Source organism: Muscardinus avellanarius (assembly GCF_963383645.1).
Source record: "Muscardinus avellanarius genome assembly, chromosome: 11".
Taxonomy (NCBI): domain Eukaryota; kingdom Metazoa; phylum Chordata; class Mammalia; order Rodentia; family Gliridae; genus Muscardinus; species Muscardinus avellanarius.
This window is the reverse complement of record NC_137797.1, coordinates 101,495,121-101,522,885: the sequence shown is the minus strand read 5'-3', so window position 1 is coordinate 101,522,885 and position 27,765 is coordinate 101,495,121. Positions and strand designations below refer to the sequence as shown.

Sequence of the window (27,765 nt, the reverse complement as noted above, 5' to 3'; positions counted from 1 at the left end):
ACTCAGACTCTTGAAATTGAAAAATGTTTTGCCAACAAGGTGAGCTGTTTTGTTCACTCCTAGTCCTTTTATTCTCCCCTAAGCACAGAACATAAAGAAATGGGGAAAAGACTCATACCGTGCTCGTAAAATTTTTCTCCAAAGAACCTATAAAGTCACAGAGTGATGCCATCTTCCCCAGAGAGGCCTCATGGCTGTGTCCAGAGCACCTGGCCACAGGTGCAATTTGGTAAAACGCTTGTTTCATCATGAAATTCATGTGGTTTTCAAAATCAATTTGTCTATAAATTTTTCATAGTTTTAATTTCAAAAGTGTTTTTGTGTGTGTGGTACCAAGGATGGAACCCAGGGGCATTCTACCTCCAAGCTATACCCCCTGCCCTATTTTTTATTCTTTATTTTGAAGCAGGGTCTCACTGAGTTGCAAAGGGCCTCGCTAAATAGCTGAGGCTGTCTTCGAACCATGATCCTCCTGTCTGAGCCTCCCAAATGCTGGGATCACAAGCGTGCGCCACCATGCTCGAAAATTTAAAAATGTTTTGTGCCAGGCGTGGTGGCGCACGCTTGTAATCCCCACGCTTGGGAGGCAGAGACAGGAGGATCGCGCAGGTTTGGAGCCAGCCGCGCTGGTTTAAGAGACCCTGTTTCCAAATAAAAATAAGTATTAAAATAGGTCAGGGAGTGTCACCCGGAGGTAGAAGGGTTTCCAGGAACCCCAGTACCACCAAATAAAAAATAATAAATAAATAAATAAAACTAAAATAAAAATGTTTTGTGACCAAAATTTTCAACTGGAAATGATGAATCACAAGATTTTGTCAACTATAACCCTTCGTACCCCCAGAGCACCTCCATTCTGCAACCTGCAGAAACCAGTAAATTACTACAAGTGTAATTTAGCTTGACAACATAAGCCAGAGATGAAAAAAACCAATTTATATTTCCCCCATTACATAAGAAGTAGTAGGAAACCTAACTGAACTGCAGTCGTATATCCAGGTTCATTTAATTGGTAGCTCCTAGGAAAATTCATCACTTAAGCCCACTCTAAGATGGAAAGAGAGACAGGGTGGGAGGTATTCAACTTAACCTAGAGGGAGTGTCCAGACAGTAATACTCGCAAAAGCTGTTGCTCTAATGATTCCTCTTGCAGGTGAATTTGAGCTTCTCCTCAGCGCAGAGCCCCCCGGCCTCGGACACCCACCTGAAGGTCACCGCCACGCCCCTGTCCCTGTGTGCCCTCCGCGCAGTAGACCAGAGCGTGCTGCTGATGAAGCCGGAGGCAGAGCTGTCGCCGCAGTCTGTGAGTCCTGTTGCAGTCTCGGGTATCACACGATGCTCACGGGATGCGGCCATTCTCGCAAGCTGAGACTGCAGAGGACCTGTTCTTCCGAGTGGCAGGTGTAATGTCCTCCATGTCACCCGGTCACTGAGCAAAGTACTTGAGGTGCATCGTCTCACTTCTTTCTATTTGATGGCTGGATGACACAGCAATCTAATTTATCATTTTATCCCTGTGCCCAGCACGGTGTCTTTTATCTAACAGGTGCTCAACACTTTTTTTTTTTTTTTTTGGTGGTACTGGGGTTCCTGGAAGCCCTTCTCCCCTTGGGCTACACTTCCAGACCTATTTTATATTTTTTTATTTGGAAACAGGGTCTCTTAAGCCAGCACCGCTGGCTTCGAACCTGTGCGATCCTCCTGTCTCCGCCTCCCAAGCACGGGGATTACAAGCGTGCGCCACCGCGCCCGGCTGCTCAACACATTTTTAATGAATGAATAAATGAATACTCGTTTGAGGTAGGCATTAGTCTTGTATGGCTGAAGAAACGTGTGACAATTATAGTAGAGAAAATAATTATGGAGAGAACACGCCAAAAGTAGACTTTGGAGGTGAAATTTGAACCCGAATTGATTTTTGAGCTGGGATTTCTCCCAGTACCACTTCCAAACCCACAGCATTTTCCAGGTGTCATGCAAAATGCCAGATTTTTAAGCTTTCTCTGCAGTTTAAGCACTAGCGGTTTAACCATGGACAGAAGAGACCTTCTGTTCAAACTTAAATTTAAAATGTCTTACAATGAAGAACCTTCTTTTTTCTTTTCTTTTTCTTTTTCTCTTCTTTTTTGGTACTGGGAGTTGAATACACCCAGGGACATTCCACCTCCAGCCCTTTTTTTTAATTATTATTTTTTTAATTTTGAAGCAGTGTCTCCCTTGGCTGCTGAGGATCTAGAGTCTGGCCTCGAGCCTGCAATTCCCCTCTCAGCCTCCCAAGTCCTGGGATTAACAGGCGTGCACCACCACACTCAGCTGGAGATAGAGACTTAGGTTTTATTCTTCCTCTGTCAAAATCCTCTGAGATTTTTTTTATTAATTATTATAAAATTTTTTTAAATGTTTGAGATGAAAATGATCAAATCAAGGTAGTTAGCACTTTCATCTCAAACATTTTTAATTATTGATCAGCATGTCATAATTATATACATTTATGAGGCAGAGGGCAATATTCCTATACATATATAACATGTACTGAGTAGATCAGGGCAGTTAACATGCCAATCTCCTTGTCCTTACTTTGAGTTGGGAGCTGCACTTTTTCATTTCTTCATAAACTATAGAGTAGGCTATCATTTACAATAGTCCCCCGCTGCGCTGTGGAACCCTAGAACTTACCACAGCTATCTAACTGTGTCTTAGTACCCATTTTTCAACCTCCGCCGTGACTCCCTCAGCCCTTCCCACCCCCTAGTAAATCACTCTCCTTCGATATTTACATCGACTTTGATCCATCCATGCCACCTTTTGGAATAACACTTTCCTTTAGGCAAAAAGGATTAGGATCTTGCCGGGCGCAAACTTGTAATCCCCACGCTTGGGAGGCTGAGACAGGAGGATCGTACAGTTCAAAGCCAGCCTCGGCTACTTAGTGAGGCCCTGTTTCCAAATAAAATATAAAATAGGTCTGGGAGTAAAGCCCAGAGGTAGAAAGCCTCTGAGTTCCACCCCCAGTACCACCAAAAAAAAAAAAAATTAGGATTTTTTCATATAACTGCACAACCCTCTGTATTGTCCTTTATAACATAAGTGTGGTGATGTGAAGCAAACACTGTAATCTTTTAAATGCCATTTTGAATATCATCACACTTGACATTTTTTTCCCACAAAAGCAAGCAAGTTTCCCCATGGCCCCTGGATTCCACAGGTATATAATTTGCTGCCAGTGAAGACATCACTCAGGATTCAGCACGAAGGTAGAGCCAATGGAGACGGTGAACACTGCATCCAAGGGGAAAACATCGTCCACAACGGGATCGTGTACGAGCCGAAGCAGGTCCAGCACGGCGAGGATGCTTTCAGCATGTTCGAGGTAATTCTTCCCAAAAAAATATAACCCAAACTGTGTGCAAGTCTTCATTAAGATGGAGGAACAAGAGGCTGCTGGGCTGTGGGATCGATTCCTCCACACGCTCTAACAAAATGATGGATGATGGAACAGAGCAATACTAGAAACTCAGAGACATAGAAAAACTTTCACCAGATCTTCAAACATGGATTTCTGTGTCACCTTAAAAGCAAATGGTTTACTTTGAGGGTCATGAGGGTAGTGTGATTGCAACCATATGACTAAGTATTGATTAAAATAGAGAAGAAAAAACTTAAGCTGATTTTTTTTTTTTTTTTTTGCAGTACTAGGGATGGAACCCAGCCCTATTTTTTATTCTTTTTTTGGAAACAGAGTCTCAATGAGTTGCAAAGGGCCTCACTAAGTAATAGCCGAGGCTGTCCACAAACCCAGATCCTCCTGTCTCAGCCTCCCCAATGCTGGGATTACAAGTGTGTACCGCCACGCCCAGCTTAAACTGATTTTGAAGCTAATTACCACAATCATGTTCTGCTCTCATTGATTCTCAGAGAAAGAAGAGGCAAGGCCTAGGACAGACAATGCCCAAGGTCATACCCTAGAGACACACATCTTCCAGCCATGTCCCACCTCCAAACCTGGCCACATTGGCAACACATGAGGTGTGGGGGGACACTTTTAATTCAAATTTTAAAAAAACAACTTCCTTTAACAAGTTACTTTTTTTTCAGGCAATAGGATTAGATATTTTCACCAACTCAAAAATCCATAAGCCACGTTTATGTCAGGTACCTCAGACATATAGACCGGTGCCTACGGCCCTTCGAAGAGGTAAGATTGTGCCTTATTTCACCACTGGGTTCAAAGAAAAATTATACTTTACTGAAGTGGGAGGGGAATCTTAAAAAAATACTGTTTTTCTAAATATTGGGTCCTATGACTCTGCATCAACTTTCTTGGCAAGTTATCTACAAGTAACATCTTCCCACTAAAATAGGAAAATAGGACCTTTAAGTAATTATTGCCTCTCTCTCTCTCTCTCTCTCTCTCTCTCTCTCACACACACACACACACACACACACACACACACACACATCAAAATTGTCTTGTTGTCTGTTTGAGCTTTTAATACATGTGCTACTTCATATCTTTCTTATCCACTATAGATTCAACATCTGGTTTAGTCAGGATAAGATCTATTATGCTGCGGTAACAAACAAACCCCACCTCTCCATGGCTTTGCATATCGTCATATATTTCTGCTCACACACAAAAAAAAACAGGTAGCTGTCCAGTAGCTCATGAGACCAGCCAAACAGAGCCAAGGATAACCATTCTACTTTATTCTGGTGATATTGCCATCTCCAGTATTCTTTTCAGGGCCACAACCATGGGGAAGAATGAGCATTTATGAATGTGAATTTTATGGCCAGGAGTGGAAATAGCACAGGCAGCTTCTCCATATCCCTGCTTGATAGCAGAGGAGGCTGAGGAGAGGGTAGGACCCCGTGGATACTGTCTATGCCATGGCTTCTTCTTAAAATCAAAATTATTTTATTACACATTGAGCATCATAGAATAATTCAATGTTTGACAAATATACTTTGAGTCTTGTGGGTGTTTTCTCCGTGGTACCTAAAAGAAAGAAAAGTTCAGTCAGGCATGGTGGCGCACGCTTGTCATCCCAGCGTTCGGGAGGCTGAGACCGGAGGATCACGGTTCGCAGCCAGCCTCAGCAACTTAGTGAGCCCCTTTGCAACTCAGGGAGACCCTGTTTCAAAATAAAGAATAAAAAAACAGGGCTGGGGGCTCCAAGCCCCCAGGGCTCCAAGGTAGAATGCCCCTGGGCCCCACCCCCAGTACCACACACAAAAAAAGAAAAGCTAAAGAGATTCTAAAAATTCTTTTCTACCGCTTGCTATCAGGCCTGCAGAGACTTCTCTAACTATGACTGTCTACTAAGTTTGTTCTCTAGTTTAAAAAAATGCGGGTGGTAGTATAAAGTTTAAAAAAAAGAAAGGAATAAACACAAAACACATATTCTAGTGTAGTAAAATTATTTACCTGGGAAGACGGGGGAGTAAAGATGTAGTGATAAACGAGGAAGTAAATTAGACTATTCCATCAACAGAAAGAAAATCCCGGGTAGTGAATAAGCAATACTGGTTTAAGAACAAAGGGACAATTTCTTATCACCCCTCAATTTTAATGACTTTGAAAATTCACAGACTCCTGGAGTTCTCTGATGACACAATGTCTTAGTATCTAAAGTCAGAACGACCATTAAATTCAGAGGAGTTGTACACACAAAATGAGACACAGCCTAATTATGGTTCCATGTAATGCATGCTCTTATTTTTAAAAATCCTGAAAAGCGCTATTAATTACTTTTCATAGTTTTCAACACTCAGCATATATTTTCTCTCCGGTCTTAAGAGAAAACTTGCCTATGGAATGATCCAGAACAGCTGAAAATTCAGAGTACCGCCCTTGCAGTCTTATCTCAGATCTCCTGTAGCATTCTATACAATGCTTCCTGCGGGGGTTGTCTCTATCCTTCTCTTGTTTCCAGTTATATCTCCTCAGCCCTGAAACTCATTATTTCCAACTGTATTTCTGAAAGACAAACAAATTTCCCTTCTTTCCCCCTGGACTTCATTGTGACAACCTAACATGCATGCTGTGAAAGGTTGGCCGCCCTTAAACACTTCTCTTACCTCCTGTTCCTCAGCTAGTCCCCACTTTCAGAATTCATAGGATTACTGTAATTTAGGTTTTAAAAAAGCTTGTTCAACTCCATAATTTTATATATATATGTTATGCCTTTATAATTACACATCTGTATGTAATTATACTTAAAAAAGTGTCATCCCAGAGATCAGAGCTATCTAAATATATAATAATATTATGATAAAGATATTTTACATGTATTGAGATTATATATAAGATTTTATTTTATGTATTATAGAGTCTATATATTACACATATAAGAATTTATTATAGAAGTAAAAAAATATATGTATCTTCTGATCACTGGAGTGTCACTTTCTTTTCTATCAAGCTAACTAACCCTTGCCTTGACAGATCTAATTTACTCATTCTAACCTTCGTGGTGTTTTATCATATAGTTATACCTACTCAACAATGTTATACATAGCCTCCAAATAGATATTCTACTCTGGATGGGTTTTTCAGAATCCCTTTGAAACATCTTTTTCTACCTCTGAATATATGTACCTTGCCTCTTCCCTGGAGTGCCCTCCCTTCTCCTATGTTTCTGATCCACCAATGACCATCTGATGCTCCACCTTGGTAAAAAAGTATTTGCTAACCAAACTACAGTGGGTTCATTTATTCATTCATTCATATTTTTTCTCAGTCTCCTTTTTCTCTTTTCTCTTTTCTTTCTCTCTGTCTCTCTCTCGCCCTCCCTCCATCCCTCCCACTGGGTTTTGGACCCAGGGGCCTTCTACTACTAAGCTATATCCCTTTTTATTTTTTATTTCGGGATATGTCTTGCCAATTGCTCAGGCTGGCCTTCAACTTGTGATCTTCACACCTCAGCCTCCCGGGAAGCTGGGATGATAGGTGTGCACCACGTCCTGGCTAGTCTTTCTCTGGAGTACCCGTGGTCTATAAGGTGCACATTACTACATGCTGTTACTCACCGTTCCTGTCTCCAAATCTATTCACGTTCCTTGCTGAAGTCCTCTGGCCTCAGCTCACTTCCCTCCTGGCTTGATTCTCACTGTCAGTGAAAAACACGGTCATCATCTCAGTGTAGAGTGGCAATGTCGGCTGTATTCAATATCTTGGTCCTTCCCTTCATCAGTTAAGTAGTCATCTTAGAAAGGGACGCCTTGGCTCTTACTGAGAGAGAAAATACGTTTACCTCCAGCCTGTATTTGCAGAAGCGACAGAACTAGCCTTCTTCTAGAATAAAGGAACAAAGAAAGAACTTGGTGAGCGACGTGGTTCCAATAAGAAGCATTCCCTGAGCATATGACCTTGTTCCTTTTGAGAATAAAAGGCGGCTATGAGAAATGGGCGATGGAAATGGGGCTCACCTTGGGACCCGTGTGCTGTCTTCCCACAGCGGGTCGACCAGGCTTCCCTGAACGGGCAGCTGGTGTTAGAGACGGAGATTACCTGATTCAAGTCAGAGGCGAGGTTTTCGATGTGCCAGTGAAAGAGACGGTCCGCAAGTATTTCCCCGAGACCTGGATCTGGGACCTGCTGGTGCTTGAGTAAGTAAGAGCTGCTCAGGACAGGGCTTGAATCCCACTCAGTCACTCTGCCCGTCTTTGGCTCCAGTGCCTTTCGGTTGTGCTCCGTTCCCCTCTGGTAAATTATTATTATTGTCCTCACAGCTAACCAATGCTGTGTCTTGTCTAATTTGGCCCTGAGATAACTAAAAATAATACAAAGCAGGAGGTCACCCTTGTCCTAAGAGAAAAAAGAAAAGAATATAAGAAGGGAGGGAGAGAAAAAGGAGGGAAAAGATAGAGAGAAGGGAGAGAGGTGCTCACGTAAGCAGGTGGCCTGGGCTTTCAGAGGCCTCACTGGCAGCGCCGGCCTTCCCTCGGGTTTAGTGTGCATGATGGTGAAGTAGCCATGTTCTAGATCAGCCATGGTTTGTGAGATTTGTTCTCTGTCTTCCTCTCTTCCCCTCCCTAGTTCCTCGGGCAGCAGCGAGTTGGCCGTGAAAGCCCCTGACTCCATCACGGAGTGGAAGGCCAGTGCCCTCTGCTTGTCTAAAACCACAGGCCTCGGCCTCTCCCCAACGGCCTCCCTTCAAGTCTTCCAGCCCTTCTTCCTGGAACTCACCCTCCCCTACTCCGTGGTACGAGGAGAAGCCTTCACCCTCAAGGCCACCGTGTTCAACTACTTCTCCCACTGTGTCCAGGTGAGGGAGCGTAAGTAGACAAAAGGAGCTTGGTAGCCAGCGTAGTCTTGGCCTAGGGCTCCTAAGGAACCTTCTAGAAAGTCAAGGCCAAATGCGATATATCCTAAGTGTAGAAGAAAATGAGTGCTCAGAGTCGAGCTACCTCACAGGCCCAAGGTGGTAAGATTATTTTCATTTATACCTCTCTGTAGCCGGGCGTGGTGGCGCACGCTTGTAATCCCTGCGCTTGGGAGGCTGAGACAGGAGGATCACACAGGTTTGAAGCCAGCCTCAGCTACTTGGTGAGGCTCTCAGCAACTTAGTGAGACCCTGTTTCCAAATAAAATAGAAAATAGGTCTGGAAGTATAGCCCGGAGGTAGAAAGCTACTGGGTTCCACTCCCAGTACCACCAAAAAAAAAAAAAAAAAAAGGATATACCTCTCTGTATTCCTAAACCTAGACATTATTTCCACCTGATGGCTTCATTGGTTAATTAAGTCTGACTTAAACATCTTTTTGTTGGGTTGGCACAAGGCTAAGTCCTGGGCATGGATTCTCATGCCTGTCAGGTTTTTAATTTCACAAACAGCTGAGCTGCAAGGGATTAGACAGGACCGGCCTTGTGTACACGGTGTCTCAAAGGCTTTGGACCGCTGGGTGCCGTCGCTCTCAGCTTCTCTGACCCTCCACCACATCCTGCCACTAATTCACGTCTGGGTGTGGAGGATAGGTCAGGGTGCGGCTGGAGGTCTCTTCTGCTTTCCTGGCTGTCCCAGTGGAGAACCATGAAGAATTTCACTGTGTCTGTGGAAACGAGCGGAAAACCGTGTCCTGGGCCGTGACCCCAAAGTCCCTGGGTGAGTGGTCGATCTCTTCACAAATCCCGCTCGTCACGACGTAATAATTTGCTCTCTGCTCGCACCCCACCCCCGGCCTTTTGTCCTCCCTATCTCAGAAAGACATAAGCTGAAGAAGCTATTAAATCTAGAATCCCTGCATAACCCCCCAGGACTCTTCTTCCCCAGGAAAGGTGAATTTCACAGCTTCTGTGGAAAACTTTGGATCTCGGGAACCTTGTGGCAATGAGGTGGCTGATGCCGTGATGGTGGAAAAGGATACTATCATAAAGCCCTTAATCGTCGAGGTAGGCGAATGTTCTCTCTGCTTCTCAAACTCTTTACTGTACACGATAGTATTATCTCATTTCCGTGTGATGACGTCATTTCATGTCCAAGTATAGATGCGTCCTCAATTCAAATTCTTTTATTGGTGCATGGTAGTCATACTTTTTTAAGGGGTACACGATGGTAGAGGCATATATGCACACATCAATTCAGTTTCTCAGTAACACTGTCTCCTCTGTTCAAAGTGATTGATGGTGCCAGGCGTGGTGGCACACACTTGTAATCCCAGCATTGGGGAAGCTTAGAAAGGAGGATCAAGGTCCGCAGACAGCCTCATCTACTTAGTGAGGCCCCATGCAACTCAGTAAGACCTTGTTTCAAAATAAAAAATAAGTGGGAAGGTAGCTCAGAGGTACAATGCCCCTTGGTTCCATCCCCAGCACCGCAAAAACAAAAATAAATAAAATAAATAAATTTAAAAAAATAAAGTTATTGACGATTCCTACAGATGTTCAATATCACTTTATTATTTGCTTTTTTTCTCTCTCTCTCTCAATGCAAAGCCTGAAGGAATAGAGAAGGAAGAAACTTACAACACGCTGTACTGTGCATCGGGCAAGTATAAAAATAAACTAAATTCTCTTAAGCCATTTGCTATAATTGTGGATTGAGTGCTTTGAGACATGCTTTCCAATGGGGGAGGGAGAAAAAAAGCAAAGACTCTTACACTCTCCCAAATCTAATTCTAAAGACATTTGTGAAGGAAAATCCTTTTTCTGATAAAAAAAAAATCACTTAGAATGGGGCTCAACTTTCTTAGGATAATCAAAGACAAATACTACTAAGAGTATTATTATTATTGTTGTTGCCATATATTAAGGATAAAAAAAACATACAGAAGTAAAAATTCTTGTCAAAAGTCTCTTGGCTGATAATCAAGACTAAAACTGTTGACCCATAATAGTACATCTGTGTTTCCCAAACTTTCCCCTAAATTGTATTCAAAGTACTGAAATACCCGTGTGGCACTAATAGTATTTATTATCAAACTCTTAAATATATTCATCTTTGTACTTGAGCAATTTATTTAAATGAGGAATTCTTGGCTGCTAACGTGCAGAAACCCAATATTTGACCAAACCATTGAGATAACCAGATCAAACTTAAGCATTCAGTTTTGTGCCATGTGGAATCATTCTGAAGATGATGCTCTGTCCCAGATCTGTTCTCCATGCAGATGCTCTTCGAGTTATGCTGGGATGGCCACTTGAGAAACCCATCATAAATTGAAACTATCCTGAGTCACAGATGCATTTAATCTCCTCAACCTAATGTCCCAAGGCACAAAGTTCATCCTTAGGATTCCGCATCTGTCTGGGAGCTGTGCTCACCACCTTGGTCCACTATGGTCAGAGAGTATCATAATACGTAGCTAGTCCAGAAAAAGATCAAAGTGTAAACTCCAAAGTGCCCACAGCCTCTACTGAATGTACATCACCCTTACATCATCATAACTCACACATCGTTGGTCAGGGACCACGTGAATAGTTTCATCTAAGGACCTATCTTTATGAACAGCTACATCTTACAGACCACATTTATGCATTGCTGAGCGCCTCCTTCCTGAACTCAAACACACGCACCCCGCTGCCCACTCGTTTCTACCCTCATGGGCTTGCATGTCGCATAAGCATCTCAAAGCCACCATGTTCAAAACACCGAAGCCTGCCAATTGCCACAAACGCTTCACCCATGATTTTCTCCATCTCAGATGATGGAAATTGCTCTCTTCTACTTGGGAAGGATGAAAGTTTAGACGTTCTCTTCTTTTATTATGCTCTTTTACAATCCACAGTCAATCCATTCGTGAATCTCTTTGGTTCCACCTTCAAGTTATATCTAGAATCTGCCTCCTCCTCTCCTGCCCTTCCTCCTGGCCCGTCTCAGCTTCACTGGTGCCCTGATCATCCTTCTTTTCCCTCTCATGGCAAGAGGGAGCCTTGAAAGCATATTTCAGAGCAACTGGGTCATGTCCTTTCTCCACCCAAAACTTTCAAGAGATTTCCAATATCCCTCAATGTTAAAGCTGAAATCTTTTTTAAATTTTTTATCGGTGCATTGTAATCACACTAAGGAGTAGAAATTGATATAAGTGGTGAAGAAAAGGAGATAAGTATACTATAAGGTATAGACCTCTAAGGAAAGCCAAGGAACTGAGCAAACTTCACTAAGACACTAATCCTGGCTCTAGGAGACATTTGAGTTGCATCAAAGAAATATATATAATGTCTAAGAGAAATGAAAGATTGCATCTAGATTATGTAGAGGAAAAATATTTGTAGCAAAAGTAAATCATTTCTCCCATTTTCCTCTCTTTTTGTCTTCTTGTCATTATTATTATTATTATTATTATTATTATTATTATTAGTCTGTGTCTTCTTTCATTAGATACTGGAATGCCAGAAAAATTGTCACTGAAAGTTCCTTCAAATGTGGTTGAAGGATCTGCCAGGGCCACATATTCAGTTTTGGGTGAGTTTCTCAACCAATTGTTCTCCTTCCACAATTCTAGGACATGGGCCCCCTCATCCATGATTAATAAAATCCCTAACGCTCTACACTGGATTGAGGAACTGAGCTGAGGGCTGCCTGTGTTTTACTTAGAAAGGTGTTAAGTAGATGTTAAGTTGCCTGTTATGTCTTGGTTTACTCTAAAACACAAGAAGGGTCACAGCCTGGTACCATTCTTTGGTGATTTACTAGGTACAGTACTTTCTAGCAGATTAGAAAACGCTTGGTAGTTCATTTTTACCAGACACGTGGCCCATCAGAAAAGATGTTTCCACATGCCACTGTTTCATCCCTGTTTGTTTTCTGCTCTTTTTATATAACTTTTATTCCCCAGGTGATATACTAGGTTCAGCAATGCAAAACCTCCAGAACCTTCTCCGGATGCCCTATGGCTGTGGAGAACAGAATATGGTTCTTTTTGTCCCTAACATCTATGTCCTGAACTATCTGAATGAGACCCAACAGCTGACAGAGAAGATCAAGTCCAAGGCCATCGGCTACCTCGTCAACGGTGAGAGATGACCTCCAGACAGGTAACTTCCCTGAGCTTCCCCGCATCCTATGGTGAACTGAAATCAGCATCTCTTTGATGGAGATTTCATAATTATTGTTGCTATGATTTGCAATAAGAAAATTCAATAATCTCATCAAGCCTTGGAGGCCTCTTAGTAAGATAGCAGTTGCCCTATGATTCTTCTAGAACATTAAGGAAGAAACAACAATTTTTGGATGTCTCTGCTATCTCCTAAATCTACGTGCATTTCTTCTCCAGGGTATCAGAGACAGTTGAATTATAAGCACAGTGATGGCTCCTACAGCACCTTCGGGGACCATGGTGGCCGAAATCAGGGAAACACTTGGTAGGATAACTATTGCCTGTGCTCTCTGCTGATCCATGACAGTCAGGATTCTAGAAATAGTTGTGTTCTGATCACTGGGGTTCATTCATGCATGACTGATAGTCTTTAAAAACTCTGCGTATGTGCCATGCCGGTTAGGAAAATCTCTGAAAATTCACCCCCTCGGTAGCACAGCAAATTGTGGTTAAATAAGGAACCACAAAAATAAAAATATAAAGCAGGAATAGTGATTATGTGAAAAGTCAGAGGAAGAAGCTGCCACATAGCACACTAAAGAAAAAGAAGAAGGAGAGGTTGGGAAGAGACGGTGCTTTAGTAAGATCAGGTAAAGTTGTTCTGAAAATGCAGTTTTGATGGTGGGGAGACTTGAGGGTTCTGACAAACGACACCTAAGAAAATAAAAGTAAATCGCATCAACTCTAGGTAAATCAATAAAGTTGAGAGAAAAAAACACAGAGACTCAGGTGTTGGCGAGACTAGAAAACATTCAGCTCATTAGTATCATCCCCCGTCAATCCCCCCTGACAATTTCCTCCACTCAGTTGCGATGGTCAGGGTCTGGAGGCTACAGGTATGGTGAGCTCCACCAGAGAGGTCAACTCCCTGACTCCGTCCCTCCTCTGCTGGGCAGGCTCACTGCGTTCGTGCTCAAGGCCTTTGCCCAGGCTCGACCACATATCTTTGTGGAGAACGCACACATCACAAGTGCTCTCACCTGGCTCTCACAGAGACAGAAGGAGAACGGCTGCTTCCAGCGCTCCGGATCCCTGCTGAACAACGCCATGAAGGTGGCGCCTTCGCTACTTGTGATTTAATTCCTGAAGATTGGGATGTGGAGGCGGGCATGGCGTTTCTCATGAGTCCTTCAGTCCTGTGGAGGACATCGCTTTGGGGAAGGATGGTAGACTCTAAAGCTCCTGAAATCTAGCAACAAAATAGTCACTTTTTATTGAATGAAGATAGTACTTTTTAAAGCCCCAAGCAAGCCGGGTATGGTGGCGAACGCTTGTAATCCCAGTACTTGGAAGGCAGAGACAGGAGGATCGCAGGTTTAAGGCCAGCCTCAGTTACTTAGTGAGATCCTCCATAACTTAGTAAGACCCTGTTTCAAAATAAAAAGTAAAAATAGAGCTGGGGGTTTAAGTCAGAGGTAGAATGCCTACTACCGAGAAGCAAAAAAAAAAAAAAAAATCCCTAAGTTCAGTATATTATTAAAAGAGAGAAAAGGTGATTAATATGGCACAAGGAAAAAAAAAAAATATATATATATATATATATATATATATATATATATATTGTTGAAAACAAAAAATGCAAAAGGAGTCAGGCATGGTGGCCCACACCTGTAATACCAACACTGGAGAGGCTGAGACAAGAGGATCACAGGTTCGAGGCCAACCTTAGCAACTTAACAAGACCCTATTTCAAAACAAAAAAATAAAATAAAATAGGGTTAGGAGTATGGGAGTATAATGCTAAGGTAGAATATCCCTGCATTCAAAAATAAATTAAATAAATATGTAAAAGAAGAGAGAGAGAGAGAGAGAGAGAGAGAGAGAGAGAGAGAGAGAGAGTGAGTGTTAGCAGATAGGCTAATGAATCCTGGAGTGTTTGAGACTCTGCCTCCAATCCTTACAGGGCGGAGTGAGTGACGAGGTGACCCTCTCTGCCTACATCACCATTGCTCTGCTAGAGATGCCCCTGCCTGTCACAGTACGTACAAGTACCTTCCCCCACATCCTTCATACATGTAAGGAATAAAACCCCACACCTGAGAAAAATTCATGGTGATTTTTTTACGGTATTTAATTTTACTATATTTCACTAAAATATAAAGAATGAGGTCCTTTAAGAAGCTGCAGAGAAACTCTGCCCTGGTCTGAACTCTAATACTGTGTAGGCACATTGGGGGTTTTAATCCAGGATTAACCCAGGGGCAGCACATTAGGTTGGCTCTGCTGTTCCAGGGTCACCCTTTCATCTGCTTTATAGCACAGCATGGTCCGTAATGCTCTATTCTGCCTGGAAACGGCCTGGAGCTCCATCTCCGAGACCCAAGACAGTGTTGTCTACACCAAGGCCTTGTTGGCCTACGCCTTCGCGCTCGCGGGAAACCAGGCCAAGCGGAGCGAGCTGCTTCAGTCGCTGGACAGAGAGGCCGTGAAAGAAAGTAAGAGCTGCTGGTGCGAATTTTCCTTCTCACCATCACTAGTGAACGAGAAGAGGACGTGTACCTCTAGTGCGTTCACCACCGCCACGCTTCCGTAATGGCGATGACAATCGGGATAATGATCGTTGAGCCAACACTTAACACTCTCTCAGTAAAACAGGCCATTTTATTAATCTGCACATTTCCGATTTTATATAACACAAATATCTTGGACCACACAAGTACATAAGAGACACAGACCCCCCAGTGTGCACGGGGGAGTTTAATTTACTTTCTTGGCAAAGCTTGATAGTGACTATTCTACACCTTCATTCCTATCAACTCATAAGGTGAGCTCTAGTTATAATCACCCCTCATGGGTTAGATTTTGAGACCATCCTCTGAGCTAACGAGTCTATCCATTTCCACTGCAGAGGATTCTATCCACTGGCAACGCCCCAGGCCCGCTGTCCAAGAAGCTAAAATGCTGTATCATGGAGGCCGGGCTCCTTCTGCAGAGGTGGAGATGACGGCGTACGTGCTGCTCGCTCACCTCACCGGCCCGCACGCGCCTTCTCCTGAGGACCTGTCCGTGGCATCCCATATCGTGAAGTGGATCATCAAGCAACAGAACCCCTACGGGGGCTTCTCCTCCACCCAGGTCTGTGGAGAGGCTGAAGGAAGAAAAATACATATATTAGCACAAGCATTGACACAGCCATCATTTAGCAGTTAAATATTTAGGTAGTTGATATTTCTTTTTCTTTTTCTTTATGGTACTAGGGATTGAGTGCAGGGGCATTCTATCCCCCAAGATATGCCCCCAGTCCTTTTTTATTTTGAAACAGGGTCTTGCTAAGCTGCTGAGGCTGGTCTCCAACTTGTTATCCTTGTCAGTCTCCCAAGTACAGGGATTACAGTGGTGTACCACCATGCTCAACTAAAAGTATTTTTTTTTTTTTGGTGGTACTGGGGTTCCTGGAAACCCTTCTACCTCCGGGCTACACTCCCAGACCTACTTTTTATATTTTTATTTGGAAACAGGGTCTCTTAAGCCAGCACAGCTGGCTTTGAACCTGCGCGATCCTCCTGTCTCCGCCTCCCAAGCGAGGGGATTATAAGGGTGTGCCACCATGCCCAGCCAAAAGTATTTCTAATTTACCCTTTCTCCATTTCTCTACCACCAGACAAATCCCAGCTTTATTGCTTTAGCTAGGGCTTATTCAGAGATAATCCGTTCTCACATCTTCAGGCTTCTTTTACTATCCTGGTCCACATTTTTTGATGGTTTTTGGCAAGTATTGCCTATTGCCACATGAATGTATAAATTATTGCAATCGTCTCTCCTCATGTCCCCTATTTGAACCTTACCTCCATGTGTGTATTGGAATCTACTTAAATTTTAAAAATCTCTTTTTTTATTTCCCCCAAAGTACCTAGTATAGTTCACCATTAATGACCACCAGAGTGGAGTTGAATCAAAATTAAAATGATAGGCAGTGTTTATGGCTGAATAGTCCTGAAAGAGTGTTCCATGGGTGTGGCTTGCCCTGTGACTTGGCTACCTTCCTCCAGTGACTTCTATACTCCTCTGTTTTCAGGACACAGTGGTAGCTCTCCAGGCCCTTTCCAAATACGGAGCGGCGACATTCACTAAAAGCAAGAAAGCTGCCCTGGTCACCATCAAATCTTCAAAGACATTCTCCGAAGAATTCCAAGTAAACGACGCCAACCGCCTGCTGCTGCAGGAGGTCACGCTTCCAGAGATTCCAGGAGATTATAGCACAACGGTGTCAGGATCCGGATGTGTGTACCTCCAGGTGAGACCGCCAGGGCTCAGGGGATGCTGCTAATGGGAGACACAGGCTAATTTGTTTGTTGGTTAGTTGGTACTGAGTATCAAACCTAAGAGCATTTTACCTTCAAGCTACACCCACAACCCTCTTAATTTTTTTAATTCATTTATTTTTTAACATTGAAACAGGGTCTTGCTATGTTTCTAAGGTTAGACTTAAACCAGCCAGCCTACTGTCTTAGCCTCCCAAGTACTGGGATTACAAATATGTATCACTGTGCCCAGCCAAGGTTTCTTTTTTTTTTTGCAGAACTGGGGATGGAACCCAGGGCTATTCTACCTCTGAGATGCACCCCTAGCCCTATTTTTTTATTCTTTATTTTGAATCAGGGTCTCACTGAGTTGCAGAGGGCCTCACTAAGTAGCTGAGGCTGTCCACGAACCGTGATCCTCCTGTCTCAGCCTCCCAAATGCTGGGATTACAAGTGTGCACCATCATGCCTGGCTGCCAAGGGTTAATTTTGAATTTCCAAATTAAAAAAAAAAAAATGTGTGTGTTGTGTGTTGAGGGAAGGAATGAATTATTTGAAAGTGATCATGAGATTCCTTGAGTGCAATGATAAACACATATTCTTTTTTAAATCTTTCTAGACATCTTTAAGATATAATATCCTTCCTGAGAAAACAGGAAAAGCACCCTTCGCTCTGCAGGTTGGTACTCTACCCAGAAGCTGTGATGGAGCAGATGCCCACAGGAAATTCCAGATTCAAATCAACATTAGGTAAATTCTCTATCACAATCAGACTTGTTGCACTGTATAGGAATTGGTGTTTTCTTCTGTAGGGGACCTCCATCGTCCAGAGTCACACAAATGAATATGAAGATCTTATATTTTATTTACAATAAAATTTTGTTCACTCTTACTGTAGAGTCTTAACAGCCAGAATGCCATGTTGACATAAAAGAGTAGAGTTGGAAACCATGAGTTTTACAAACAACCACAACCTTGATACAGTAGACAAAGAGAAACTGAGGGAGAGAGATAAAGAAGGCGAGATGTCTGTCTTTAATCACTCCCGAGGGATTTTGTTTGAAGGGTTTCATCTTTTGGCCTTGATGTCCTAGTTACACTGGGGAACGACCCAGCTCCAACATGGTCATCGTTGATGTGAAGATGGTGTCGGGCTTCATCCCCGTGAAACCCTCGGTGAAAGAGGTGCGTCCCAAGTCTCTTACCAAGAGCAACATCTGGATTGATAGTGACATTTATGGTTGTCAGCTTGATTTTATTCATGCAGTTTTCAAGAGGAAAACTTGCCTCTCTAAAGCACATTGCCATAATTAGTTGGTTTCGTTATTATTGGCTACCAAGTATAAAGCATAAGTCATAAACATGGTAAGTAATGTTCCAGCACACTGTGAGGCATCTAGGGGTGTGGAGTGGTATTGAATCACCTTCCAGCCTTCCAATTAAATATAAAAATGGGGAAAGGGGCCATAGATGTGCATATAAATACATTTATTGCATATAGTTATATAGATATGTGTATGTGATATATATACATGCATATAAAAAGAGAATGTAAGTATGTAATAAATATTATTATCAATATTACTATTATTCTTCAATAAATAAAAGTTAGTAGCTTGGATGCTTCTCAGAAGCCACTTAGAAGATGTGTGCCTAAAAACTGATCCCAGTATAAAATTTCCTCAATCCCACCTCTGGCTTACCTTCTGTATCAATTTTTTTTTTTTTTGTCAACAGCTTCAAGAACAGCCTGTGATTCAGAGGACAGAAGTGAGCACAAACCATGTTCTCATCTATTTTAGAAAGGTAAGGCTGCCGGCCATGGTGGCGCACGCTTGTGATCCCAGCATTCTGGAGGCTGAAATAGGAGGATCGGGGTTCACGGACAGCCTCAGATACTCAGTGAGGCCCTCTGCAACTCAGTGAGACCCTGTTTCAAAATAAAGAATAAAAAAATAGGGCTGGTGGTATAGCTCGGAGGTCGATGCCCCTGGGTTCCATCCTTAGTGCCATAAATAAATAATAAATAAATAAATAAATAAGTTAAGGCTCTCAGGACTCTCTTACATCTAGAAGATCCACTGGAGTTCTCAGGAGCCCATCAAAAAGGGCTGTCCACAGACACAGGTGAGGAAGGAGAGAAAAGCCCCAGAGGGAAACCAGACCTGAACTTCTCCTGGAGACTCCATTGCTCCATTTGATTCTGTTGATAGAATTTTTGTCCTTCTGTTACCTGTCATTAAATCTGTCACACAACTCACAAAACACCCCTAATCTTCCTCAGGTCTGGACCATGGATGGATAGCACAAGTAGAATGTTCGATACTATCTTAAGAAGAGAAGATGGCAACTAGTAACTAAGTTAATCTCTGATTCCAATTCGGTTCTCCCATTTTCTGTTTTTGTTTTTGTTTTTTTAAGTTAACCAATCAAACCCTGAGTTTCTCTTTCCTGGTGGAACAAGACATCCAGATCAAGAATTTAAAGCCAGCTGCAGTAAAAGCCTATGACTATTATGAGACAGGTGAGTGGGGTTCAGATATGCTGAGCTTTGATACAAAAAGATGGCTAAAAGGCCACCTTAACTAAAACTCCATAATCTTTTACTGTAAGAAAAGGTGAGTTTACTGTCACTAGCTAATCATGTTCTTGAAGACCAACAAGTCTTAAAGCCATTTTTATAAGTCCACCATAAAGCAGTAAGTGAACCATTCTATCTAAACTTCCCTCTAGGGTTGTTTTTTTCTGGACTGAATTGTTTCAGAAATATAAAAAGAACAGCAATAACTTTTTTATTTAAAAAAATCTGCATCTCAGGACTGATGTGTGAAGTTAAACCTAAACATTGGTGTTTCTGAGTTAGCTTTGGACTGTCTCACAAAATTCAGGACATTTTGTAACACACCAAGAAACTCTTCTCTCATGACTTTGAATTTGAAATGTACCGGTGTCATAGCATGCTGGAAGTGCTCAAACTCATCTCCTTAGATTAAGGGAAGATTTGAAGAGGGGTCTTCAACTCCAATGGGAAAAACAGAGTTGTGTAGAGGGGCTCAGGGATTGTCGCAGCTGCCCACAGGCACACTGTCCATGGAACCTGCCCCTCAGCTCTGTCTCCTAGCCCAGGGATTTCCTGCTCTCCTCCCCTGGTCCCAAACAGCTAGGTATCAAAGTCATTTTCTCTGATGCTGTAGCTATACTTTATGTCCTCTCTCTTGGCTAACAGAGTTTATTTACAATTAGCTGCCTACTCCCCCACCATTTTTGTGTTTCAGATGAATTCACCATTGAAGAGTACAGTGCCCCTTGCAGTGACGGTAAAGTCTAAACAGTAAAATCTAACGCTGATTTAAAGATAATAAGAAAGCACCACCGTTTTCTGTATGAGGCTGCTTCTTAAGCCGAGTGTTTCGTTTCTATATTACTAAACCCTGATGTATAATCTATGAATTGAACTGTGCCATATGCATTGAAAATAATTTCTCAGTAGAAAAAAAAGTACAAGATATAATTACTAGCATCGGGACTGACTTGTTTTTAGATAAATTTAAGAGTTTGTCACAGAGGGAAACTAAATCATCTAATATTTAGTTTACATTCAATACCTAGGGGCCACCCATACCTCTCTAGGGTATTTCTAATGTGTACTTGTTAAGGTCAGAAAGCGTGTCACTGAAATTATTCATATAGCATGGAAGATGTGGTCTGTAAGAACTTCCTTTAGGCTGGTTGACAGGGTCAGGCTTCGACATTGTAGAATTTTCTTGTGTCCCTTTTAGTTGCTATTGAAAAATGTGGGGAAAAAACTGAGAACCACTTTATCATTGACATAATTTAAAGCTATTAAATTTGAATATTTATGAATGAATATGAAAAAATTGTTGCATTAGTAGGTGAAAAAAAACCTAATATTTCTACCTGTTCTTCTATTATCTAGAATCTGTACAAGGAAATGCTTGAAAATGGAAACTCATGAGTCTTCTCAGATTGAATTTCTCCAGAGATGAAGAATAAAGTCTTATTAGGAGAGAGTATAATGAGAGAAAGAAGGGATGGAAATTGGAAATGTATAAATTTTGTATGTTGAATAAATTTATGACATTTTCAATTCTATCTTTTGTTTTCTATCAGTATTATACTTCCTTTCTGAAATATTTTTTGTTCTCTATAGCTATAGAGGTACATTTAAAAGCAATAGATAAAGTGAAATTCTGAAAAATTTTTAATTAACCCACTTGAAGTTGGAAATAGAAAAACAATGTTTGTGAACATTGGTATCTACCAATATGCCCATCGATAGATAAATGGTTTAATAAACTGTAGTATATACATGCCAGGAAATACTTCTGGGCAGTAAAAACAAACAAAACTCTCATATATACAGCAACGTGGGCAGATCACAAAAATATGCTGAATGGGGGGGGTGAGGCCAGTGTCTCTTAGTATTTGGCTGAGACAGGAGGATCACAGGTTCAAGACCATCACACAGTAACTTAGGGACACCCTGCTTCTTAATAAAAATTTAAAAATCTGGGAGTGTTTCTTAGTGGTAGAACCCCACTGGGTTCAATTCCCAGTACCACAAAAAATTAAAAAGAAGAAAAAAGCCAATCTCAAGAGGTCACAGATTATATGATTCCTCTTACACCAAAACATTCAAATTGGTAGTAACAGGGAACAACACAAGGAATTTTCTTTTTGCTTTGTATTTCCACACAATTTAAATTTTTTTTTTTTTTTTTTGCAGTACTGGGGATAGAACCCGGGGCATTCTACCTCTGAGATACACCCCAGCCCTATTTTTTTATCCTTTATTTTGAAACAGGGTCTCACTGAGTTGCAAAGGGCCTCACTAAGTAGAAGCTGAGGCTATCCATGAGCCACGGTCCTCCTTTCTCAGCCTCCCAAATGCTGGGATTACAAGTGTGCGCCATCACATCTGGCTTACAATTTAATTGTTTATGTTTTAATTTTTAATAGACATACAACCATTGTATCAATTTATAGGTCACAGTCTATTTCCATACTGTGTACATTGTGTAATATTCAAATAGGGGTCTTTGGCCTAGCTCTCCTCATATATTTATCTTCTTTGTGGCAAGAACATTCAAAATCCTCTCTTTAAGCTACTTAGAAATATTCAGTACAATATTATCAAGCACAGCCATCCTACTATTCAAGAGAACACCGGAACTTACTCCTCCTATCGGCAAACCTGGTACCCACTGACCAGTCTCCCCCATCCCCACCTCCCTGCAACCTTCCCCAGCCCCTCGTGACCATCATTCAACTCTGCTTCTAAGAGACCAACTTAAAAAGTTCTACCCATGAGCGATATCGTGTGGGATTGGTCATTTAACTTACAATATCACCGAGCTTCATCAGGGTTGCCCCAAACCATGGGATTTCATCCCTTAATGGGTAATTAATAGTCCATTGTGTGTATAACATACATACGCTGGTACAGCACACTTTCTTTCTTCATTCATCACCTGATAGGTCGACTTAGATCCATTCCATTTCTTAGCTCTTGTGAGTCATGCTACAACCAACATGTGAGTGCACAGATTTTTTTTCAACATACAGACAGCATCTCTTTGGACATGTCCCAAGAATGTAGTTGCTGAACCATTTGGTGGTTGCATTTTTAAGTTTTTGAGGAACGCCTGCAGCACTTTCCATAATGACTTTCCAAATGACTCTAGTAATTACTAGACACAATAAAAACTTGTGTCTAGTAATCTTTGATTAACAAAAGCCTGTTAATATATTAACCACCAAAAAGAATTTCATCATCAATACACTTGAATGACCTTTAGCTTAAAAAAATCCCCTCTCCATATCACAGAGCAGCTGAACATAAAATTAAATTACTCGTTGGAGTGAGGTATTCAAAAAGAAAAAGATTAAAAATGAAGATAATGTGTTCATCGAATTATGTCAAGAGAATCTTTCTTTTTCTCTTTTTTTGGTGGTGGTGCTGGGGATTCAACTCAGGGGCAACCAACAGTGTACATAAGAGTTCTCTGCATCGACACTTTCTCTGCATCTACACTGGGGTTTCTTATTCTTCGTCATTTTGATAAAAGTCGTTCTAATCGGGCTAAATTGACTTCTCACCATAGCTCTGATTGGCATGCCGCTGATGATTGACACTAAGTATTTTTTTAATATTCTTGTTACCCATTTCAATGTTGTCTTTTGAGAAATCTCTATCTAGGTCTTTTTCTCCTTTTTTAATCAAAAAAATTTTTTTTCACCAAGTGGTTTGAGATTCTTATGTATTTCTGGATACTACTTCCTCGTCGGCTATAGTTTTCAAATTCTTTCTCTTATTCTGCAGGCTGTGTCTTCATCCTGTTGATCATCCTGTGTGGAAACTTCTTAATTCAACACAACCCCATTCGTCTGGATGCACCGCCTGTGTCTGGGGACCCCCCAATAAAAAAAATGCTTGCCCAGATGAACTTCATGTAATCTTTCCCTATGTTTCCTTATTGTTTCAGGCTATATATTAGAGTCTAATATATTTTGAGTTTTTTGTGACTGGTAAGAGATAGGGGTCTAGTTTTATTATTTTGTCTGTGAATATTGGGTTTCCCTGGCACCATTGCTTAAAGAGACAGTTTATAAATGATACAATTTTGTTCTTCTTTATGGCTGAGTAAAACTCCATTGTGCGTCTATACCACAATTTTTGTGATCCAGTCCTCGGGTGATGGACACCTAGGCTGGTTCCGTAGTTTGGTTGTTGTGAATTCTGCTGCTACCAACATGGATATGCATGTAGCACTATAATAGTCCGACTTTAATTCCTTTAGAAAGCTTTCCAGGAGGCCGGGCGTGGTGGCGCACGCTTGTAATCCCCGCGCTTGGGAGGCTGAGACAGGAGGATCGCATGGGTTCAAAGCCAGCCTCAGCTACTTAGTGAGGCTTTCAACAACTCAGTGAGACCCTGTTTCCAAATAAAATATAAAAAAGGTCTGAGAGTATAGCCTGGAGTTAGAAAGCCTCTGGGCTCCACCTCCAGTACCACCAAAAAATAAAAATAAAAAACAGGGCAGGGGGTGTAGCTCAAATGCCCCTGGGTTCCATCCCCAGACCTGCAAAAAAAAAAAAAAAAAAAAAAAAAAAAAAAAAAACAAGAAAGCTTTCCAGGAGAGGTATCACGGGATCATACAGTGGTTCCATCACCAGGCTTCTGAGAGTCCTCCACACTGATCTCTATAGAAACTGAACTAGTTTGCAGTCCTGCCAACAGTGTAGAAGAGTGGGGAGGGAGCAATGTGGCACTTGGAAGAAAATGCCCCAGGAGTTTTGTGCATGTCTCTTTTCAACACTCTGTACCTCAGTATGATGTATAATTATAATGCACCAAAAAATAAAGAAATAAACAAAAGGGCTCAAGAATGAAAAACAAAGAATCTATTTCAAAATAATTTTTTTAAAAAGGGCTGGGGGTGTACATCAAAGGGGAAAATTATTTTGCTTGACTTATTAATCAATGAAATACCCACTAAGATGTTATTGCTGATTCAAAGAACTTCCAAAAAACTCAGATATCTAGAAACAACTTTGAAAAACTGGTAAGTTAAGAATGATAAACTGGGCGTGGTGGCTCACGCTTATAATCCCAGTACTTGGGAGGCTGAGACAGGAGGATCTCAGGTTTGAAGCCAGCCTCAGCCACTTAGTGAGGCTCTCAGCAACTTAGTGAGACCCTGCTTCCAAATAAAGTATAAAATAGGTCTGGGAATATAGCCCGGAGGTAGAAAGCCCCTGGGTTCCACCCCCAGTACCACCAAAACAAACAAACAAACAAACAAATAAATCAACTAACTTAAAGCCCAGTTTGTTGTTGTTATTATTGTTGTTGTTGTTGTTGTTGTTTTCCCTGTTACCTTATTTTTAGTTAACAAATTATTTGAGTGTGTATATATGGGATACAAGATGATAATTCAATACATGTATACATTTCTTTTGGTGGTACTGGGAATGGAACCCAGGGGCATTCTACCTCCAAGCTACACCCACAGCTCTATTTTATTATTATTTATTTGAAATAGGTTCTCATTGAGCTGCAAAGAGCTATAGGGTCTCGTTGAGCTACAAAGGGCTTCATTTAGTAGCTGAGTTTGTCCACAAACCACAGTCCTTCCTGTCTCAGCTTCCCAAATGCTGGGATTACAAGCGTGCACCATCACACCTGGCTATAGTCGTACATCTTAATGGAGTACAAGATGGTAGAGGCATATATGCACACATCACCCATTTAGCCCTTCCCCAATTCCCATTCCCTTCCCTCCCTCCTCCTTCTCATGTTTGGCTTAGTGGTTGACTTTAATATGTTTGTGAACACACATCATGTACATTATGGAATTTTTCTCTTCTCTCCTCCCATAAACCCCAGTTAGGCTTCCTTATTTGCTCATCTATGGTTTCTCCTTCTTTGTCTAGACTTTTTCCTGTGACCCTTTTTCTCCCTAGCTTCCGCATATTAGGGAGAGTATCCAATATCTTAATTTTTGTTACTGACTAATCTCACTTAGGTAATGTTCTCCAGTTCCATCCATTTTCCTGTAAATGATGTAATTTTTTCTTCTTTATAGCTGAGTAAAATTTGATTGTGTACATATCCCATAGTTTTGTAATCCATTCATCTGCTAATGGACATCTTGGCTGGTTCCATAGTTTGGCAATAGTGAATTGTGCGGCTGTGAACATAGATACACATGCATTAGTTTGGTAATTTGGTTTCCTTTCTTTTAGGTAGATTTCCAGAAGAGGTATTTCCGAATCATGTGGTAGGTTCATTTCCATTCTTCTTAGAATCCTCCATATTGTTTTCCAAAGTGGTTGCACTAATTTGCAATCCCACCAACAATACATTAGAGTTCCCACTTCTCTACCTCCTCTCCAGCATTTATTATTGTTTGAACAAAGCACTGAATTCTCATTCTAACAGGAATATAAATTTCATCCTCCAGGAGTGCTCAAGAGTCTGCTGGATCTCCACCTTGAGAAGAATGAGGCAATCGCTGAGAATAACCACCTTGCAGGAAACCAGAGGCCCAAATCTGCCCCCCACTCAAGAGGACCTGGGTGTGCAGGTGGTCAGCAGGTGAACGGGTCGCTGAGGAGGAGTTGGCTGGCAAGATGTCTTTAAGATGAGCCGAGGGCTCCAGCTCGCTCAGGCCTGTAGCAAAACTCCAGGTCTCATCCTAGCTTTTATTCTTACACAGAACAATTAATGAAGCATAAGCAGTAAAGCATAAGCCAAGAAATAATCAGCTCAAGCTGAAGATACCTTTAAACTTTCTGGTTATATTTCTAAGTAACTAAACAGAGCATGAGAGCTTGACCTTTCGCTTGCCTCTCAAGCTCATACTTGCTCCTCCATGTCCTTGAGGAGGTTCTGCCTGCACCAAGAACTGTGTGCAGCTCTTTCTGTCCTGGCTTGATCCGTGTGCAGATCACGCCAGGTCTCTTGGCAGAACATCCTCATCCTTCGGGGGTCATGCCGGGACGCGGCTTCCATCTACATTTCCCCTTTTGGTTTTTGCTGTAATTTTTGAAACATGACAGAAAAGGCTAGTAGAATGTAAACAAGTATGTAAAGTACAAATTTCACACCTTATGGCTCGGGTGGACCTGTTCCATTGAATCCGCCCTTTAAGCAGACAATAAGGAAGCCTGGCACAAGATCTTATGTGATGAGTAGTGTTCACTCGAAAAGTCGAACTTGAATTTCCTGGAACTTCTCAAGATGACTACTCCAGGCATGTAGGGGGTGTAAAGAAGCCCCCAGCTTCCATAAAAAGTGCTGCTGTACATATCCAGGCATAAAGGGACTGGGACTGGCTACAGCTCGCTCAGGCTAGTAGCCAAGTTTATTTTCACCAGCGGCACTTCTGTGCAGTTCTGACCTGTGAGGTCAGGCATAGATAGCCTCAATTAAAATAAAGCAAGGTCAGGCATGGGTAGCCTTGATTAAAACAAAGTATTCATTAGCCACTGTTAAAATGTAAGCCACTACTAAACTAATGCATGTGTATCTATGTTCATAGCTGCACAATTCACTATAGCCAAACTATGGAACCAGCCAAGATGTCCATCAACAGATGAATGGATTACAAAACTGTGGGATATGTACACAATGGAATTTTACTCAGCCATGAAGAAAAACATAAGTACATTATTTACAGGGAAATGGATGAAACTGGAGGACATTATGCTAAGTGAGATTAGTCAGTCACAAAAAAGAAGAAATCAGGGGCCGGGATGTAGCTCAGTGGCAAAGCGCCTGCTTTGCAGGTGGGGCACTCAAGGTTTGATCCCCGGTTCCAAAAAGACAAAAAAAAAAGAACCCCTTTAAAAAAGAAAAAATCGGATGCTTTCCCTAATATGTGAAAGTTAGGGAGAAATGTGTAACAGGAGGAACTCTAGATGAAGAAGGAGATTCTACAGAGGAGCAAATATGGTGACCTAACTGAGGGGATGAGAGAGGGGAAGAGGGAAACTCTCTAAAGCACAGGATGTACTTAAACATATCAAAGTCAATCACTGAGCCAAGCAGGGGAAGGAGGGAGGGGGATGGAGGGGGTGGGGACTGGGTAAGGGCTAACTGGGTGATGTGTGCATGGATGCCTCCACCATCTTTTATCCCATAAAGATGTACGACTACAGTGCACCAATTAAAATTTTTTAATTAAAAAAAATAAACTCAGGACCCATGAAGGTCGATTGAAAAAACAAGAAACTAAGCCAATCTGAGAACATCCCGGAGAGAACAGGCAGGCTTGCACATGTGCCAAACGTTGCCATCAGGAAGCCCGAAGCAAGACAAGAAGCCATATCTGGAAACAAGGAGAGCTGGCTGGGACCCTTTGTCCCAGTCCTCAGAGCCTTTCTCACGAGAAACATCATGTCCTAGTTTTCTACAGATAATTTTTCTAGCCATGTTCTGACATCTCTATGACTGGGC

The 27,765-nt window shown here is 41.8% G+C and overlaps 1 protein-coding gene across 1 annotated transcript in view; it reads left to right on the top strand.

Moving 5' to 3' along the window:
• The window catches only part of LOC308269644 (pregnancy zone protein-like), a gene marked incomplete at both ends in the record, with an annotated part of 43,405 nt that extends 20,147 nt beyond the window's left edge, over positions 1-23,258 (top strand). Inside the window, 23 exons of the mRNA XM_080705009.1 lie at positions 1-39; positions 1,154-1,303; positions 3,206-3,370; positions 4,096-4,195; positions 7,395-7,611; positions 8,042-8,270; positions 8,981-9,107; positions 9,276-9,394; positions 9,938-9,975; positions 11,803-11,906; positions 12,280-12,456; positions 12,718-12,805; positions 13,437-13,593; positions 14,444-14,518; positions 14,798-14,975; positions 15,389-15,615; positions 16,556-16,774; positions 17,401-17,531; positions 17,876-17,966; positions 18,519-18,587; positions 19,203-19,305; positions 20,057-20,098; positions 23,125-23,258. The exon at positions 1-39 is cut by the window's left edge and continues 104 nt beyond it. Of these exons, the coding sequence (XP_080561135.1) occupies positions 1-39; positions 1,154-1,303; positions 3,206-3,370; positions 4,096-4,195; positions 7,395-7,611; positions 8,042-8,270; positions 8,981-9,107; positions 9,276-9,394; positions 9,938-9,975; positions 11,803-11,906; positions 12,280-12,456; positions 12,718-12,805; positions 13,437-13,593; positions 14,444-14,518; positions 14,798-14,975; positions 15,389-15,615; positions 16,556-16,774; positions 17,401-17,531; positions 17,876-17,966; positions 18,519-18,587; positions 19,203-19,305; positions 20,057-20,098; positions 23,125-23,258 (2,979 nt within the window). The remainder of the gene's footprint in view (positions 40-1,153; positions 1,304-3,205; positions 3,371-4,095; positions 4,196-7,394; positions 7,612-8,041; positions 8,271-8,980; positions 9,108-9,275; positions 9,395-9,937; positions 9,976-11,802; positions 11,907-12,279; positions 12,457-12,717; positions 12,806-13,436; positions 13,594-14,443; positions 14,519-14,797; positions 14,976-15,388; positions 15,616-16,555; positions 16,775-17,400; positions 17,532-17,875; positions 17,967-18,518; positions 18,588-19,202; positions 19,306-20,056; positions 20,099-23,124) is intronic.
• Between the last annotated feature and the right edge of the window lie 4,507 nt (positions 23,259-27,765).